This window comes from Ictidomys tridecemlineatus, chromosome 9, assembly GCF_052094955.1.
Source record: "Ictidomys tridecemlineatus isolate mIctTri1 chromosome 9, mIctTri1.hap1, whole genome shotgun sequence".
Taxonomy (NCBI): Eukaryota; Metazoa; Chordata; class Mammalia; order Rodentia; family Sciuridae; genus Ictidomys; species Ictidomys tridecemlineatus.
Genome location: NC_135485.1, coordinates 41,203,995 through 41,224,075, shown reverse-complemented (window position 1 = coordinate 41,224,075; position 20,081 = coordinate 41,203,995). Strand labels below are relative to the sequence as shown.

The 20,081-nt window shown below is 45.9% G+C and overlaps 1 protein-coding gene across 5 annotated transcripts in view; it reads right to left on the bottom strand.

The window, feature by feature from the left end:
* Cracd (capping protein inhibiting regulator of actin dynamics) overlaps window positions 1-20,081 on the bottom strand; it is a 245,621-nt gene that overhangs the window by 5,893 nt on the left and 219,647 nt on the right. For all 5 annotated transcript variants that reach the window (XM_040292385.2, XM_005320023.5, XM_021722817.3 and 2 more), the window contains 6 exons: window positions 16,554-16,718; window positions 14,144-14,212; window positions 11,630-11,812; window positions 7,492-10,249; window positions 1,780-1,970; window positions 227-389 (listed from right to left, as the gene is read on the bottom strand). In XM_040292385.2, coding sequence (XP_040148319.2) covers window positions 227-389; window positions 1,780-1,970; window positions 7,492-10,249; window positions 11,630-11,812; window positions 14,144-14,212; window positions 16,554-16,718 — 3,529 coding nt within the window. The remainder of the gene's footprint in view (window positions 1-226; window positions 390-1,779; window positions 1,971-7,491; window positions 10,250-11,629; window positions 11,813-14,143; window positions 14,213-16,553; window positions 16,719-20,081) is intronic.

Sequence of the window (20,081 nt, the reverse complement as noted above, 5' to 3'; positions counted from 1 at the left end):
CAGAAGAGCTGATGGCTAAACATTTACCATCATACCACTGATAACAGGCAAGTTCCTGGTGGTCTTTATTGGATGAGCTTTATTAATATGCAAGTTTATGAATGGGGTTCTAGACATCACTCTGTGATGTCCAAAGTGCTGTGCTAGTGAAAACACTATAGGAAATGAAGCGTGTCCTAAGAGAAACATGCAACCAGAGTCAAACAGGAATGGACCAGCTCCCTACCTGTCACAGACGTAGGGAGAGTGTTGGCCTTTTTCAGTTGTTCTCTGCGCTCGAGCCTGGACACTGCAGTCTCAGGCTTCTTCTCTTCTGGCTGAGCTGTGGATTTGTGCAGGGAACCTGCTCTGCTGACACTGCCGCTTCCAGGCTGCGGGCTCACACTGACCTGAGTGGGCAGAGACAGGGAAAGCATGTTTTCAACCTGTGACGTGGAAAAGCCTGAACTGGAGAGCCTCAAGTCTTGTTCCACCTGCCAGCCTTGACCTGTTCCCATAGGAAGGGCTGGGCACACTTGTGAGCAATGTGTGCTCAAGCCTGGCCCCCAGTGAGGGAGCAGCTCAGCACCCGTGTACCAAGGAAGGAAAGTCACTCTCCAGAAAAGCCCCATCAAGCTGACTGTAAAATCAGGTTACAGAACAGGCTCTGGATTTGCTCTCTGACTGCTGCTCAAATAAAATCATTTTCATATTTCTCATATACAGTACTCTCCCCTTATCCATGAGGGATCTATTCTAAGACCCCTGTAGATTGCAGAAATCATGGATAGTAATGAACCCTTCATATACTATGTTATGTTCTTACCTTACATGTTAGCAATGTTGATATATTTCATATTGTCAAGAACTTTCATTTTTACACACCAAGAAAATACTCCACAGTTTCACTTTGGCATATTCAAATTGCCAATATCACTTCTCTTATGTTTTATGGCCATTTTTTTGTCATTGTAGATGGATGGCATGCCTTTATTTTATTTTCTTATTGTTTTTGCAGTGCTAAAGATCAAACCAAGTGCCTCACGCATGCTAGGCAAGTGCTCTGCCACTGAGCTACAGCCCCAGCCCCTATGGCCATTCTTAAGTAAAACGAACACAATCACTGTGATCCTGTGACAGTTGATCTGATAACCAAGATGGCTACCAAGTAACCAACAGGGAGGTAGTACATACAGTGTGGAAACACTGGACAAAGGGGTGATTCATGTCCCAAAGGATGGAATGGGATGGCATGAGATTTTATCACACTATTAAAACTCATAAATTTAAAACTCATAAATTGTTATTTCTGGAATTTCCTATTAATATTTTGGGGACCACTGTTGACCTCAAGTAATCATGAAAAATGAATCCTCAGATAAGGAGAACTACCGTACCTATGTTGTGTGTGGATCACTATGATGTATATACCATCTCAGATCAATCCTTTGATCCTTCAATTCTTCCTCTCCTCATCCCCTCCCCTTCCACGCCCACTCCCCTCCTCTCTCTCCTCTCTTTTCTTCTTTTCTTGTGGTACTGGGCTTGAATTTGCAATCATCTTGCCTCAGCCTCCCAAGTAACTAGGATTACAGGTGTATGCCACCATGATTGGCTGGTCCCCCATTTTAAAAGTGGTCAATTTATTTACCACTCTGCTTTCTATAAACTCTATCATCCTCTCCTATCATTTCTCTTCCTGTCTGTCTGTCTGTCTCCCTCTCTTTCTTTAGTCCTTGTGACTTAAAAGAGAGTCAAACTTAGACTAACAAAATTAAAGCAGTGGAGCAGGCTACTCACGTTTTCTTTGGAGAGCTTTTCTGCCTGTTTGGCTTCTCGGGCTTGCTTTCTCTCCTCTCGGGTTGCTTGCTGCTCGCGAAACCCCTTTTGCTTTTGTAGTGCTAACGTTATCCACAGTGGCTGGGCAGTTTCAACTTTCTCTGTAATTTTGGAGCCATCTAAAGAATGCCTACTCTGAAGCACCGGCTTCTCTGTAGGGAAAAAGACAAAAGAGGTTTGCTGTGAAATTAACTGCAAACTTGTCTCAGTGCCTTACCCCCTAAGTCTTGTGGCATATTAATAAGCCTAGGAAATATTCCTTCTTCACACAAATCTGTGCTGTTGCCTGAGGGCCTCCACTGGGTGGGGAAGTATCATCTTTGATCAACAGAAAAAGGGTCATTTCTCTTCCTTAGACATGGAAGAAGCTACTTTGCAAGAAAATTAAATTTTCAGTGTCATCAAATCTCATGTCTACAGAGACCAAGACAGTTATATGGCTCAAGGTTGTTTTTCTTTGAATTCACTGCTTTAATGAAATTTATTTTTTAGCAATAGCCATGTCCCTGCACACCACTCTTGCAGACAACATTCTATGTGGAACCCCAATGTTTGAAAGACAAACAGGCACTGCTCTGCCTCAGGAGCTGCTGAGGGCAGCAAGGCTCTGAGGAACACAGTGAGAATCCCATGATTTTGGTCCGATGCCCTCATCTGTCCGCTGGGAGTACCAGCATCCACAGTAAACCAGTTGTGCCTGAGTCTTCTGACTTCCAGTCACTGCAATGGGGGGTTCACACCTGGCAGGTGGTTGGTATCAGAGTAAGTATGGGGCTCTGACACTGGGCAGGTCTGGCTTTGATCTTGTGACTGTAGAAGAGCCACTTAACCTTTAGTTCTCTAATAAATAAAATGAAAATAATAGCACATGCCTTATCTGATCAGGATATTTGGAACAATGTTGGTGATCGGAATATTCAGAACAATACTTGGCATACAGTTGTCACTCTACAAAAATGAGCTGTTACTATTACTTATGTCTATGAAACAAAGGTTCCTCTTCTTTACTCTCAAGTAAAAAGTAAAGAGATAATCATTCTTGAATTGGATTCTTTACCAAGTCAAAGGAAAGGGGCTTATTCTAGTCCTGTTCTTTTATAATCCAACAGAAGTTTACTCTTCGATAGTCCAGAATTTTGCCACCAGAGCTCTTAGTCAACTGACTTTTTTATATTGTGCTCCGGGGTGAGGACAAAGATCAAATGATGAGAAAACAAATTAGAAAGTTTCAATGAGGAATTTAAACAACAACAATAATGAAGGCAATAAAAGCAGATTCTAATTAATTTTCCTTTTACTTTTTGGGACTGGGGATAGAACCCAGAGCCTAGCATATGCTAAGTAAGCGCTCTACTACTGAGCTACAAACTCAGGCCCCCTGCTTAATTTTCCATCTTCTATAAGGCTGTACATAGATAATTTATCCTCATAATGAAACTTGCACATTGCATGTCCCTAATCATCAAATAAAGATTCAGGTATAATCTGACACAAGAAAGAAAAACAAAACAGGGCTGAGGTCGTGGCTCAGTGGTAGAGTACTCGCCTAGCATGTGTGAGGCACCACATAAAAATAAATAAAATAAAGATATTGTGTCCAACTACAACTAAAAAAAAGAAAAAAATTTAAATCAGAAGGTTTAAAAACAAAATAAAAAAGTGAAATTGAAAGGAGATTTTTGATAATTTTTCAGTTAACTGGAAAATTTGAAAAAAGTCTTTGCCCCTCAAGCTTCTTCGGTACTGAGTTGTTTACGTATACTGGAACTAACCTGATGAGTTCCTGCTTCCTACCCAAGAATTGTGGAGCACTTGTTTGTAAAACTTCTAACCAAACTGCCAAGACCTAAATGATTTTCATATAAAGCTATTATACAAAAGAGAATTTTGAACTAAAATTTCAGTCTGAAGCAGCCTGCCAAAAACATTGACTGTTGCTTATCATAAGGGTCAAAAATGCCTTCAAAATATAATTGAATAAATTTATAATTGACTAAAATGAAAAAAAAAAAACAACCTAAACCTCTGGTTGGGGTCAGAGGTGGAGGAGAGATGGCGGCTGTAGTTCTGTGATGGTGGGGTGTATTAGGGATACAGAATCTGTGGTTTGGATGAAGCTAGCCTTGGACTCACAATGTTTCTCCCCAATCATATATCCATAAAAGTGCTTCTCCTTTCTCAAAAAATGGGAAGAAGAATAAAAGTGTCTTCCTCTTGGCAGATGCAGAAGAGCGTATGCTGGGGCAAAGGCTGTGTGAGTGGTGTCTGGGGTCCACAGGTGGGCTATAAGACAGAGATGGGCATATGGATTGAGAACCAGGGCGCAGGGGGAAGAGGAGATTGGAGGAGATCTACTGATAGTAAGAGCATTGCAGAGAAGGAGAAAAAGTGGAGGGAGACAGGCAAGGCATCTGAGGAACCCATAGAAGAAATAGCACTGCATCCAAGAAGAATGAACCTCAAAATGTTTCACCTCTCTCCCTTCCTTTCCTCTAGCTCCAGAGCCAGTTTCTGGGATGAAAGCAAAGGGAGCATTGGCCATGTCCACATCCCCACTTAAGGGATTTCAGACCTAAGCAGGCCAAGTGGGAGAAGGGAGACATTTTTTTCTTAATATTTATTTTTTATTTTTTTAAGGTGGACACAATATCTTTATTTTTTTTTAATGTGGTGCTGAGGATGGGACCCAGTGCCTCACGCATGATAAGTGAGTGCGCTACCACTTGAGCCACATCCAAGTCCCAGGAGGGAGACATTTTAATTGAAAAAAAACCTTTTTATTATTATTACTCTGGATGGAACTTATTAGTTACTAACATGAGGCTACTGTTACTGAAAATGAGGGATTTTTAATAATAGAAAAGGGACTGAAACTACAAAAAAACCTAAAAAATGAAACAAAAAAACAACTCCTACAGAGCGACAATTTTTTTTTCAGTGCTTGAAACTGAGTACAGTTCTCTACCACTGAACTAACTACATCTACAGCCCATTTTAAAATTTTTATTTTGAAATAGGGGTGTCAGTAAATTGCCCAGGCTGGCCTTGAACTTGCATTCCTCTCGCCTCAACTTCTCAAGTTGCTGGGATAACAGGTATGTGCCACCATCTCTAGCTGTAAAAAGTGTTCAAAGGCTTTCAGAATTTTACAAATGCCAGGTGAGGATTACCAGGGGCAGCTGTAGAGTGACAGGGAGAAAATTTATCGTAGGAAAGAACTCATGCTGGTGTTACCACTGTGGACGCCAGGAAAACACCCAACTTTACAGATACTGGTATCCACATCTACAAAACAGAGCCAAGACTATCTAACATATGTGCTGGTGAGCGTCTCAGGAACCGTGTAAATAAATGTACTTGGAAGCTGTCCAAAGAAGGACTGCTGTTGAAATCATCCAAACACAATGAAATCTTTCATTTTATCAAGGTTTTATCAGACAGGGATGCTCTCTGTCAATCGCATACTTTTTTTTAGGAAGCAAGTTTATAATTTCTAATTAAAAATTGATTTTGTTGCAATTTAAACCTATTGTCTTTCATTCTAAACTCAGTGAACTCAAGATCCTGTCTTCCAATTCTAAGGGACAGGCAAGTGATACCTGCAGTTACAGGGTTCAAGTCACTACTCCCAAAGGTTATTTCTTGGAGAAAGGTGTACTTAATTATTTATCTGTTCTGCATACCACAATAGGTAGGAATTCTAGAATGAGATGATACCAGTAATCAAAGTCTGTACATAGTACAACCCATTCCCATGAGGTGGGTTCAAAATCAATACAGTGGCTTGGCAGAGGGCGTGGCAGAGGGCATGGCCTACATATTCTGGAGGCCTGTTCAGCCTCCAGAACTCAGACCTCTTTGTAAAGCAGTGGTCTTCAAAAAAGGGCACCAACACCCTAGGGAATGTGCAAGACAATTCACTGAAGAAAGAAATGATTTAGAATTTCTACTTATCTATTTTAAAATCTAAGTATAAAAATAAAAATGCTTTTCTAATATTTAATACTCAGACATACTGACATCCTCACTCAGCCCACATAGCCAAAGACTATATATCACAAATAGATGTTTAAAGAATCATGAGGGAATCTGGGAGGGCTACATTGTGGGGGATGTTGGGGGAGGTTGGGAAGGACTGGCATCGTTGTTCTCACTAATTCTTGCTTTTAGCATATTGGAAGGTTCCATAGTTAGATGAGTGCATGGAATATCCTATCTCTTTTAACTAAATGATCTTTTACAAGATGGACAAATGGCATAAAAGAACTCCTTAGATTCAATTTACTACAGAATGTAAGCATCAGAAAATAGCAGAGCTCTTTGCCTGCCACTTTATGAAGAGATCAGATTTGACAAGAAGTTGGACAAAGAAAATAAAACATGGCACCATGATTTGCAAAGCATCCACTGTTGTTACAATGAACTTCATTCCTAATATACATGATGTCCCAGGGGCGCTAGTTAATGATGGTACCACATGTATACAACCAACAAATAAATTGGAAGTCTATGGTTAACATTTTTATCCTGACGGGGTGTTCAGTTAAACAAATCTGGCCAGCCCTGGCATCAAGTTGAACAGCAAAACACCCATGAATGGAGGCAGCAGGTCCCAGAAGGTGGGGGTGTGGGGGGGTCTTGCTTCTATTTTTTTTTTCCCTGAATCAAGAAAAATTCAATTGGCAGATATTGACAGCCCAAAATCTGAATGCTGGGCAATAATAGTTTTGGTGAGAAAATTACAATAATTGAAGGATCATGTCTAAAAGAAAGAAGCAAGCATGAACTTTCTTTCTTCAAGGAGAGAGAAAGTGAGCAACAGAACAGGCCAAGCCTTGAGAGGGAATTTGCAGATGCCAGAAAAGTAACAACACAAAAGCTAATGTCAGAACTAAAAATGGACTCATCATTCAGCAGGACAAACAGAAATCATTAGGGAGAAATAGTCTAGAAGCTGCTGCTCAACATGTGCATTCAGAAAAACAAGTTAGGTAAGTGGATAAAAGGATGTTAGGAGTTGGGTGCTGTGGAGCATGCCTGTAATCTCAGCTACTCAGGAGGCTGAGACAGGAAGTTTGCAAGTTCGAAGCCAACCCTGGCAATTTAGAAAGCCCCTGTCTCAAAATAAAAAGGATGTAGTTCAGAGAAAAAAGAAAAATTATACATATGTAGAAAGTGAAAGAAAAGAATCATCATGGTTGGTCAGAAGTAAAGGGTGCTCTGAAATTTCTTTAAAGAAGGACTTCACAATGGCAAGACTTTGGGGAGGATGTGAGGCTGCATTTGCAGGGCATTTTACATAAAATTAAGTGAAAGCTGAGCATTCATAGAGGGGACCCATAGACAGGATGGGATGTCTGAAGCCCCTAACCTCCCACCTCAGTGCAGCTACTGCCCAGAGGCAGAGCATAGACACTGGTCCGGGAAACTAGTTTTTTTTTTTTTTTTTTTTTTTTTTCATTACTGCACATTTCCCTTAGAATGGTTAATGACATCTTTATTAATTAGGACTATATTTCATATCAAATAACAAGGGTCTCACTATGACTATGAGTGAGTGTCCTTTGAGAATGGTGTCTGGCCTCTATCAGTCACTGGCTACTCCAGCCAGCATTTGAGGCTCTTGCATATATGAGCTGGACAGAGACCAAGGCTCCACCTTACAATACCTACCTTTCCTCCCCGCCTCAGGTGTTTGGGAAGATCTCTCTACTAGAGTGGTAGACAGAGGTGGGGAAGAAGGTTTCTTCTCCAGCACCTCTTCCTCATCCTCTTCCTTCTTCTGTCCCTTCCTTTCCTCTGGAGGTGGTGGTGATGGTGGCTGGGTACCACTGCTCTCCTGGCCCTCCTGGCCCTCTCTGGACAGCTCCCTGGGCTCAGAGTCTGGCTTCCCAGCTCTGCGAGCCAGCAGCTCTACCAGGTAGGGCCTACTTAGTTTGGAGAGCGGGGATGGCGGCGGGGTCTGGCTGGCAGGCTTGGGAGCCAGTGCTGGTTTCTGCCCTAATGGCATCTTGTTTGCTCCCTTGTCGTGCTCTGGAGCTGGGGCCTGGCTGCTGGACGGTGGGGGTCCGGGCTGGGCTGTAGGAGGAGAGTGGCTGGAAGGGATTTCAGCAGAGTCCCTTCGAGGGGCTAAGACTTGCTTCCTTTCCTGGGGGAGGGATGGGCCAGGCTTGGGGGCCACGCCCTCTGTCTCTTTGTCTGCATTGGCACTGGCCCCGGCAGGAGGCCCCCCATCGCCACTGTCACTCGTGCTGCTGTGCCTCTTTTTCTTCTTTTGTTCCGCTTGTTGGTCGCAGTGGAAGCGCAAGGAATAGTTGGTCCTTCTCAGCTTTATTCCAAAAGGTGAGGCTTTTTCCTCTGCACCTGGCATCCCGGGGTCTGGCTTTGCTACACCACTTGTGGCCTCGCTGTGCGCCGTGCTTGTGGATTCCGTGTGGACCGCTTTCTGCGGAGGGGAAGGCAGGCTTGGAACTAGGAAAGATGGAAGGTCTTTGGCAAATTTGCACCCCTCGGTGGTGTCTGCTGGCTCGTGGCGCACCTCTGGCTTCTCTGGACCCTTCCGGGACTCCTGGGTACTAGCAGGCGAGGGCGGGGGCGCTGTCTCTTCGCCGGGCCCGGGTCTTTTTCTAATGCTTTCTGCCTCCGTATTCTGTTTGGAGGTCTCGGTGCCACCGTCTGCGAATTTCTGCCAGGCGGGCATTATGGAGAACTTGGCGTTCACGGGCGGGGTCTTGCGGAGGTTCCCGCGGGAGTCAGATCGGGCCCTGGGAGTGGGCTCCTCCGCTGGCCTCGCCTGCTCTCTGTCGCCGCGCGCCTCGCTCTCGGCGTTCTTCAGGATCCTGGACCGAATGGAGGCCCACTCGGCCAGTGCGGCCACGCTGCTTTGGGTCTCCTGCGGAGGCCTGGCTTTCCCGCCGCCTCCTCGGGGCTCGCCCGGGGCGCGGACGGGCTGCTCCACAGTAGGGACGTCCATGTGCCTCTTCTCTTCCGACAGGCCCAGAAGGGACTTGCAGGCCGTGTCCTTGATCTGGTTCAGGTTGACGGCGGGGCCGCAGAGCTGAGCTCCAGTGACCAGGATGGCGGTATGGGGGATGCTCAGGGTGGAGGGCAGGGCGTGCGAGGCCGCGCTGGCTCTGGGGGTCTTGGGTTCCTGCGCAGCAGGGCTGGGTCCCGCGTCCTTGGCGGGGGTCACGGGGGTCAGATTGACCTTGGGGAAGAGAATCTGTCTCCCTCCGGAGGACACCTGGAACGTGTAGGGCCTGGGCATGGTCTGCCTCTCATCCACCTCCTGCCACCTGAGCTCCTCCACCTTTCTCTCCTTTTCTGGAGTGGAGGCTTCGTTCTTCTCCCCCAGGGGCAGCGTTTCTTCCTTCGGCTCCTCTTGCTGCTGGGGAGGGTCCATTTTGGCTGATTCTCTCCGGTCTTCCACGACGCGATGATCATCCTCGCGAAAGTCGCCCCTCTTCCCAGGCTGTTCTGTTGCCTGCCCCCCCTCTTGCTTCTGCTCCTGCTCAGAGCTTTCTCGTTGCCTTCTGAGTTCTAGGTCTTCTCCATCCTCGGGCTTCTCTTCAAAGTCATTCTGCAGGGCGCTCAGCGGGCTTCTGCGGGCCTCTAGCTGCGCCTGCCTCTCTTCCTCCGGAGGAAGCTCCTTCGGGGCCTCCTGTGGCCCAGAAGCCTCCATTTCCTCCTGCTGTATCAACTCTTGCCTTCGCTTCTCTTCCTCTTGCTGCTGTCTGAGCTCCTCCAGTCGTTTCCTTTCCTCCTGCTCCCGCCTTCTCTGAGTCTCCAGCTCCTCCCGCTGCCTCTGCTCCTCCAGCCTTCTGGCCTCCTCCTCCTGACGCTGGGCCTCCAGCCTTCGGAGTTCCTTCAACTCCTTTTCTTCTTCCTGCCTCTGCCTCTCGGCTTCACGCTGCCTCTCTGCTTCACGCTGCCTCTCGGCCACGCGCTGCCTCAGCTCTTCCAGCCGCTGGGCCTCTTCCTGCAGGGGACTCCATTCCTCAGCCTCCAGGCGCTCTGCGTCCTCGGGCTCCCTCTGCTCTTGTTCTCGGCAACCTTGCTCTTCTGCGCCCCGCTGCAGCCCTTCCCCAGGCCCCCTTTCCTTTTCCATTTCTATCTGGAGGTCCTCCTCTTCGCCCCCCTCTTCATCACCTTCCTCCTCCAAGAGCTCCTGCCTTCTGTTCTCTTCCCACAGCCTCCTCTCCAGGGCCTGCTGCCTCTGCTCTTCCAGGCGTCTCTTCTCTGCGGCTTCTGCCTTTTGCCTCTTGCACTTGGCCTCTAGTTCTCGCCAGTAGTCTTCTTGGTGTCTCTTCTCTTCCTCAGAATCCAGCGGCTCCGGTTCCTCTTCAAGCCACATGTGCTTGTCTTCTCCTGGGTGTCCATTTTGGTCCAGGGAAGGCTGCCTGTCAAGGCCACCTGGTTCATTTTGTCGATCCTAACAGGGGAAGGGAAATAGAATTAGTCTTTTACTTTTCTGGCAGAAAACCCTTACTCTTCCTATTCACAATGCAGGCGGCCCTGTCAGTCTCAAAAGGGACAGGTGTTCTCACACAGCAGTCTCCCCTTATCCAAGGTTGATTTCAGTTACCTGACCGTAACCAAATATTAAGTGGAAGTTTCTGGAATAATTTACACATTTTAAATCTCTCTCTTTCTTTCTTCTTTTCAGATGACGACTTGCCGCCACTGTTGTCTAGGCTGGACTTGAATTTGTAAATCCTCCTGCCTCAGCCTCCCCAGCAACTGGGATTATGGGTGTATGCCACTGTGTCCAATATTTACTTTTATTACAGTAAATTGTTATAATTGTTGTTAATCTCTTACCTAATTTATAAATTAATCTCTTGCCTAAATTATAAACTGTATAATAGGGATGTATAAGAAAGAACATGGCCTATGTAGTATCCAGAACTATTTGAGGCTTCAGGTCTCCATTAGGAATCTTGGAAGTTTCCTCTATGGATAGAATATGGAATAGTGTGAAGGTGAAATCAGGCAAGGGTCACACCAAGCAAGAGTAAACTGTGGGAGGGGAAAAACTTCCCCTTTGTGGTTTACCCTCTAGCCCTTCTGTCATTTCCAAATTCCTTTTTCTTAATATAAATGAACACCAGGAAAATAGATAGCCCAAAAGTAGGAAGATGGGGACTGGGGATGTGGCTCAAGTGGTAGCATAGCTCGCCTAGCATGTGTGAGGCACTGGGTTCGATTCTCAGCACCACATAAAAGTAAAATAAAAGATATTGTGTCCACCTAAAACAAAAAAATAAATAAATAAAAAGTAGGAAGATGGACAAAGAAAGAGATTTGGGTCAGGCATGTGGTGGTGCTTGCCTATCATTCCAGCTACTACGGAGGTTGAGGTGGAGCAATGGCAAGTCTGAGGCTCAGTCTGGGCAATTTCATGAAATTTGTCTCATAATAAATAATAAAAAAAGGGCAGGGGATGTAGTGCAGAGGTAGAGCACCCCTGAATTCCCAACATATACACACAAAAAGAATAAGAGAGATTTGAACTTCATTAATGTCCCCTGAAGCCCAGTGCTTAGAAGTCTACCCTAATCAGACTAAAGGCCTTTTGGCTAGAAAGGCAAGCTCTCCACCCATGACCTTCCCCTCCGAGGTCCACCAGCCTCATCTTAGAAAGGGCAGTGGAGTCAGACCTGCAGATTCCCACATGCAGGTACACTCAAGTTCCCAATGTGCAGAGACCTAGATCCTTCTAGGGCTCCACCCCAACACCAACACACTTGGCAGAATTAGTGCCCAGCAAGCAAAGGCACCTGTCAGGTCAGCCAGGACACGCTCTACGCACCCGGGCAAGCCGCCTGTGCTTCTTTGACACCCTCTGGTTTTTTGGCTTAACAGACAGTTTGTGCTTGGCAGCACTGTTGTCCAGGCGAGCCATGGCCGGGGGGATGGCATCGAGGTTGACACTTTCAATGGTGCCAGCAGAAGAGAAGTGTCTTTTTGGCCGAGACGGTTTAACTGGAGCAACCTACAGCACAGATTAAGATATAAGGTCAGTCTGGATCAGAATGCCTTGCAGGAAATCCAAGGACAGTAGCACTCTATCCTGTGTCTGCCCAGCTTGGCCCAGGAAACACTGGCAAGCAGGAGGGCTGGGGTATAGTGAAATGAGCCCTAGTTTTGGAATCAAAGGACAGGATGCTATTTGTTCTGCCAATGGTGACTGTATTCACTAGTGAGGGTCATTTAATGTTTATATGACTAATTTTCCTACTCTGATTGATATGGGTCATAGTAAATGGAGAGCCAAAGACTATTTTTGATAAACAGAATTTTACTGGACCACAGCCATGCCCACTGTCTTTGACTGCTTTTGTGCTACAAAGGACAGCACAAAGGAGAGTCATGCTGTGTGGCTTAACAAGCCTAAAATGATTAGTGGTTGCTGGTTCCTGGACGAGATCACCTCTGTGTTAAGAACTCTTTAACTCTCAGACACTGTGTACATGCTCAACTTCTATGTAGGATTTCAGTCCTTTCAAGGCAGGAAGGAATCTTTTTCATCTCTGTCTCAGTCCTTTTTCTGCTCAAGCAGAAAATCTCATTTGGTAAGTGATCAGTACATACTTGTTCAAGGAATGAAGGCAAAGTTATAATGTTCTCATCTAGGACTTGGCAAAAATGTTTTGACATAATCATTCCAAAGTCACAGAGTACTGAGTGTACCAAAAAGCTAAAAGAAAAAGGGCCCTAATTTAGGTATGGTGGTCCACGCCCATATTCCCATGTTCAAGGCCAGTCTCAGCAATTTAGCAAGGCCCTAAGCAACTTAGCAAGACTCTGTCTCAAAAAATAAAAAGGACCAGGCTCAACGTAGCTCAATGGTAAAGGGCCTCTGGGCTCAAAACCCAGTTCCAAATAAAGAAAGAAAGAAAGAAAGAAAGAAAAAGGTTTCTGGTGGGGAAAAAAAAGTGGTGAAAATGTGCCTCTTGGGCAGGTGCAGTTCCTCAAAGGATGAACTGCAGAACAGACTGCAGTTCTGGAATACAAATGCAATCACTAAAAAAAAACCACTGTCTCGATTACACATTTAGAAAGATCCGAGCTGCCGTGGCACCCGAACAAGAAGCCACACTAAATGAGAAGGTAGGAAGCCAGGCCTGTAACTGCAGAGAATTTAGATGGTGAGAAAGGGACTCCCGGGTACACGATGCCAACTTGCAGCAAGGGGTGCTCACAGCCCCATCTGCCACAGTCGACAGTTTGCACACACAAGGGCAGCCCTGGACTGGAAGGGACAGGGTTCATGTGTTTGTGCTTGTGCTGGCAGTGCAGAGTCGATGAGGTTTAGCTGAAGGGCCCGCTTTTTGCAATTACCCTCCATATTTATGCACAAAGGATAAAAGACCAAGCTAGCACCGGGAGCAAAATGGAAGCCCAGAGCATTATAAATTTATGACTAGAAGTACTGAAAAATAATTCCAGTACTTTGGCCTTTTAGCTTTCATTTATTTATGGCTATCTTTTTATAATAGGTATCAAATTCTGAGCTATTGTTGAGAAGAGACAAATTAAACATTTATTTCCATCCCCTATGAGATGCACGAGGAAAAGCAGTCGGAGCCAAAGTGACAGATTGAAGACAGAGATAAGCACTTGGAGTTGAGATTGAAGTGCCATGCTCTGTATCTAGTTATCCCAGCTGGGCTTCGTCATTGTCTTGGTAGTGGCACAGTCTTGAGCCATTCCTTTTAAGGGAACAGACCTGCTCAGGGTTCCACCTGCCAGATCTTGGGAAGTGGCCTGGTTCTCTGTGCAGGTGAAAAGTCCTTGTCAGAGCAGATCTGCTCCTACAGAAAGGTGCTCAGGAAAACGGTCCTAGACTCCCTAGACTCCTGTAGGTAAAGCTCTAAGTTTAAAAGAGACACCAAAACATTTAAAAAATATTATGTCAAAGTAGAGAAAGGACAAGGTCAACTCTTTTGTTTCTCACATCTCTAAGGGGACCATTCCTTACAGACTTGGGTATCTCCACCTATTATAGAATAGCTTTTTCAACAGATTAACAGTGTCTTGAAGGATCTGATACATTTAGAAAGACGACCAACTTGTAAGACCCCAGAGCATGCTGGGAGTGTGGCTATTTTTCAGAGCAGGGTTCAGTTCCAGCAGTTGCATTGCCATGGAAACAGATGCACCAGCCTCTACCACTCGTTGCATGTTGAAGACATTTAAAGTAACATACGAAGGCGACATCTAGGAATGGAAATGAAGCAGTGTATTTGCGGGGGGGGCAGGTAGGAAGGAAAAATGGAAGTTCAAGTAAGGAAGCTCAACAAATAAGTTCAAATCCTATTACCTTCTCTTCCATCTCACTTCCAGCTCCAGGGAGATTCAGAGGACTCGGAGAACTTGGCGTATCACTGGACTGGAACAGTAGAGAGAGCGCTCGAGTCAAACGCAGGAACAGGAAGTTCTGGGCAAATAACTAGACACTGGCTGGGGCCTGGGCAGGGCTGCCTCCTCCCACACAGGGGTCAGCTGGCCTTAAAGAACCAGCAGGAGTCACGGTGAGGACTTTGCTGACAATGACTACCTGAGGTACAGAGGGGCCACCATCCTCTTTCCGAGTTCAATGCACTCCCACCTGAGTAGTCCCCACCTCAGCTGTGTGTTTCTGTCCATTGGCTGAGAGAAGCTCTGGGCGGCTCATCGGCCACCTTACCTGGGAAACGGAGCTGCGTTACACACATGGCCTCCAATCTTGGAGCTCTTGCCTTTGCTGGCTCTCTTCCCCCCCTTCACCTGTCAGTTCTCTCCCCTCTAAGCAAGGATGCAAAGGGCAGGGCTGAGAAGGTAAAAGCCCAGGGAGGGGGACAAAAATCACAGAAGGGAAGGAGAAGGGAAAGGCTGAAGACTCACGCCCCGTGACCTAGGCACCCTCTGAGAGCACCCCAGTAGGTCGTCTGCATGTTTCAGACTAGTAGACCTGCTAGGTCTTGTGGTGCTATTTTATACAAAAGGATTTGATCTTCCTTTCCAGTTTGCTGTACCTAAGTCCATTCTTCACATCACACTTAGGAAAATCTTTAGAAAACACAAACCTGATGAAAACACTACTCTGCTTAACATTACTCAGAGGTTTCCTATTGCCTTCAAAACAGAATTCACCACTTCTCCATGGTCTACACCACCTGGCGTCACCACCTCCTCCCTTCCACCGCAGTTGGGCCATATTGGCCTGCTTCCTGGTTGTCTTTTGGGGATGACTTTTTTTGGCCTGTCATGGGCCTCTCTGTGCTGGGATAGTTTTCCATCTCATCATTGCCAGGTCTGCTCTCAACTCCACACGCAGAGATGTATCCTCTCCCCCACCAAGTTATTCACTTTTGCGTTACTCTGTTTATTTTCTGTGTGGCCAACACTTTTCCTGATCTGAAATGATTATATTTATCTATTTGTTGACTTGTGTGACTCCCTTCTCATTAGGGTATAAACTACTTAGAAGCCGCTCCTGTGCAAATCTTGTCCATCTCTGTAACACCCACATCTAAGACAAGGTCTGCTGAACAAAGATCCTTTCTTCTTCTAAGGCCACGGCACCTTGCACTTATGAGGTCATTGATAATAAAAGAAGCTGCTTCAGTCCTTACAAAATCTCTGCCTCAAGGTGGTGGCTGTTGCTGTGACCCTGGCATTGGAGAGGCTGGGAGAGCAATCTCAGACCTACTGCAAGGGAAAGTTCCATCTCTGCTTCACCCACCACCCCAAAGGGTGTCAACATGTGAGTGCCGGGGGTCATCAGGGCCAGGCAAAGATGGACAATGGGGTGGACCAGCCTTCACTTCCCTTCCTTGCTTTCCTCTGCAAATCACTTGCATCTTTCTTAATATTCTCATCATATATTAGCTGATAAAAGGCATGATTTCTTCTGAGATGCCCATTTTAATAACATCTGCCACAACTTCATATTCTTTGATAAACAGAACTGAAAAAAAAATGTTTTTTCCTTTTTTAAAAAACTATATGAAGTCCCATCCTTCATTTAAGAATTTCCAATTCTGGTTACTGGTAGGACTTTTGTTTCTTTTTCCATAAGTTTTTTAAGGTCGTCCTTTTTGCTGGTGGAAAAACTCTCAATTCAGGACATGCTCTAAGCATTACCTTAAAGTGTCAACAGACTAACTTTAGATAAGTCAGCACTGGAATATGACTTTCTACACTAGGGTGACTTCAAGCTGGCCTGTTGATGGATTCTAGCTCACTAAACCCCTATAGTTTTCTTTTTTCATTTCCCTTAAAATCACCGTAACCTGACCAGTCATTATACAGTGCACCTAAGCAGGCACTAGCTAAGATCTTGGGGACACCCAGATGGGTGAGACCCACTTTATCCTCAAGAAAATCAGTGTTTTGAGATGGAGAGAGAACAGTTCCATGGATGGACATGGATGGGAGATATGGGTGTGGAAACAGGGGTGAAGACGCATAGCAAAGGTAGAGAGAAAATACACTCAGAAGTGAGGCCTGGGGAGTGTTCCCAGAAGAGGTGGGCACAACCTGAGTCTTGAAGGGTACTTGGAAGGCACTAGAAAGAGACCTCACGGGCACCAGGAAGTACCCTCCACCCCTGGGCTACTTATCAGAGAAGCTTCTCCCATCTTGTTCTCCCCACGCCAGACTGCAGGGTCATGAGGAGCCTGTGTTCACTGCCTAGAGTCCTGTGAACGGCTTAGGAGCCATCAAGTCATTCCCCAGCAGAGACTTACTTTGTTCTCAGCGTCTGAGAGGATGATGTCCTGCTGAGCCACAATTTCCATGGGACTGGCCAGGAACAGGTCCTCTTCTGAGCTGGCCTCTCCACTGCCTGCCTTCTTCATGGGAATGGCATTGGGTGGCCGCTGCCCAAACTTGATATTCTTGCCCAATTGTCGCTGGAGAGGAACAAAAGAAAGACATTCTGAAGCAGTGAAGCAGTCCCCAAAACCACAACCAGGTTCCCCAGCATATCTAGGAAGCGCTGAGGCATACGCCTGAGCCCAGCTGCTTCCTGGACCCACTGCCATGCCAGGGAACCGCCGTCAGACCTAGAGCACATGCGTGTCTTCCAGTCCCTCTGACTCCCATCTTCAAACCGGGACTTTTTTCATCCAGCCACCTCTTTCATGGAAATGCCAACATTTTCTAGGGTATAGGTCCCATATTTCTGAACCAAACGTTGAAATATGTTTTTGATTTTGGACTTGTCTATACCTCTAGAAAGTCTTTTTTAAAAGTACAAAAATTGTGCAGGAAACAGTTACATGAAATGTAGAAACTTCTGGGGGAAATGAAAACTCTTAAAGCAGGTACAACATGGGAACTTTCCAGCCTCTTCTGGACACGTTCCCTGTGAAAATTATTCTTCCACCATCTTCACCTCTGGCACCCAGCTAGCAACCCCACGCCAGACCTCATGCTTAGGTCATGGTGGGTCACAGCCACGGTGAAGAAGGTCCCTGGGCCAGCAGGTCTTTCCCTGACCAATGTCGGGAGCATATAAGGGATGGGAACGGTCCAGACTTCTTTGCCTTGGAGTATTTACACATCACGAAATAGGAGAGAGACCAAGACTGAAGGAACCAGGAGAAAAGGGTCAAGGAGGGGTGGACCACTAGTAGGTGGTAGTTACAAGGAGAAGGGAAGACAAATTGTATTTGGAATTAGACAAGGGCCAGATTAGAAAAGAAAAGAAAAAAAAGTCTCTAGATGTTTCCCAGTGTCCCTGGGGTTGGGGGTAAAATTGCCCCCAGCTGAGAACCACTGCTCTAGATAGTAGGTTCTTGAGTTTCACAATCCTTATAGGCCTCAAAAAAATTCTCTGATATTTATCTTTAATCTGGCTAATGTTTAATCTCACAGACCAGCAAAGAACCTTAGCAATCACCTATTCAAAACTCTTCACTTAATTAATAAATAAGTAAGTAAGCAAGTAAATAAATAAATAAATGCCAGATGTCCCACAGGGAGAGGCAACTGGCCCAAGCTTATGGGAAGAATAAGTAGCCCCAAAGGAATGAGAACCCGAGTCTTCTTAAATCACATTAAGGTTATTTTCATTGCACTTCATCAGCCCTCATAAATTTGACAACGTCCTTCCTGCTTGCAGGGGCAGTTATATAAAGAGATGATGCAGCATTTAAAATATTTGTCTGAAGTTCCTTTGAGGGAATTGCCCTCTTAGAACTCAATGGTACCAAATCCACCCACGTTCGCCCAGCTCCCCCACCCCCAGCCTCGCCTAGTGGGCAGGAACACACAGACAGAGACGGGCCCCAGCCTCCCCTCCCCACGCGCCCAAGGAACCCCCGCATGCCCAGGCAGGAGCGGCAAGGCAAGGGCGGGGATCTGGCCCGCAGGTGTTTCAGCCTGAGCAGGGCTCCCCAGCTCCAAGGGGAAGGAGCACACATCAAAAGCCTGAGTTCAGCCAGGGACGGGCAGCTTCAGCAGCCTGAAGGGGTTGCAGGGAGGAGAAGGTTGAAAAAAAGGTGTTTTCCAAAAACAAGCCTAGCAGGAAACGGCAGTTAGTGTCTACCCTAAGCAGGTCAGTAAGCAGGCACGTGAGGACAGCGATGGAGTCAGACAAGAGGACAGGGGGTTGCAAAGCCAGCGGCCAGCTGGGTTCTGCTGCCCAGGGGCAGAAGACTGGGGCAGGTTCCTGTGTCCTCCCAGGCAGGCCTTCCTAGTAGTGTTGGCCAAGAGCTAGGGGCTGTCCTAAACCCTGTGACCCTGGACACCTCCTGTGAGCAGGGTCTGCTGATTGCCAATGCTCCCAATTACTGAGATGCGCGTGTTTCTTTGTTTAATTGACATATACTAATTGTCTGTTCTTATGGAGTGTGATTCTTTAATACATGTATACAGGGTGTGATGATTAGGTCAGGGTAGCTGGCATATCCATGACCTTAAACACTTATACTTTCTTTGTGTTGGGAACAAAATTCTATTTTCTAGCTATTTTGAAATACACAATAAATTGTTAACTAATATTTCAATACATGAGTACAATGTGTAATAACTAAATCAGGATAATTGATATATGCATCATCTCAAACATTTATATTTCTTTGCTAGGAATATTCAAAATTCCCTTTTCTAGCTATTTTGAAACATACAGTAAATGATAGTTAACTCTAGTTACTCTACAGTGTGCTACAAAACACTAGAATTTATTCCTCCTCCTAACAGTAATATACAAACTAACTGAGATGAGGTTATTTCTTGTACTTATAATGGAAAGAATAATTCTTTATTATAATTCTTGGCCTAATACTCTGATGCCATTTAATTGTGAATAAATATGCTGATATTTTACTTTTTAGAATACTCATGTTGGTCCATTATGATGCTTAGGAGGCAAAAAAAAAATGCGGCAAAATGTAATCACATTCTAGACTGAAATAACTGCAAAGTTGGGATGACTATTGTGGCCACAAAGGGAACAGGAAAGAGAACATGAAAAGAAACAAATAAATGAATAAGAACAGGGACAAGGGGCTGGGGTTGTGGCTCAAAGGTAGAGCGCATGCGTGAAGTACTTTGTTCGCTCCTCAGCACCACATAAAAATAAAATAAAGATATTGTGTCCACCTATAACTTAAAAAAAAAAAAAAACAGGGACCATACAGTACCGGGGGCATGTTCACAAATGAGGTAGAGAATTCAAGAGGTGGGTTGAGGGAAAGGTGCTGGGGACAGAGCAAATGCATAGGGAAGAAGAGAGAGAAGGGCCCAGAGGGAGATGAAGGCCTTGCTGGCAGTTGCAATAGCTAGGGGGCCTGGGGGACAGAGAGAGAAAAGGAGGAAGGGGAAGAGGACAGGAGGGAATGACTGTGTGTGTGTGTGTGTATGTCAGAAGGTTGATTTCTATCACAGATATGTTCATCCTGGCAAAAGAAAAACACTGCTGTTGCCTTTGGAAATGAAAATGTGCCTCTTGGTACAGGAACAGATTTGAAATCCCCCCAGAGAAAACAGATTCAGGCTAGTGGTTTGGGACCTTGGGGTGGGGGTGGGGGGACGGACTGAGAAGCAGGAGAGGAATGGTAGCAGGGATCTGAGTAGGGCTAGTCTCTGTGTCCAGACAAAGGACTGTCCTCACAGACATGTTCTGCAACTGTCAGGCAGTAGAGGTCAGGGCAGGACTTAGGGTCCAGGGCTACGGCCATCGATCCTCACACACCCAATGACCAGAAGCTCCCACCCACACGTCCTCCCTGCAGTTCCTCCTGCAGAGGTCTCCTTCAGCCTCCTCAAAG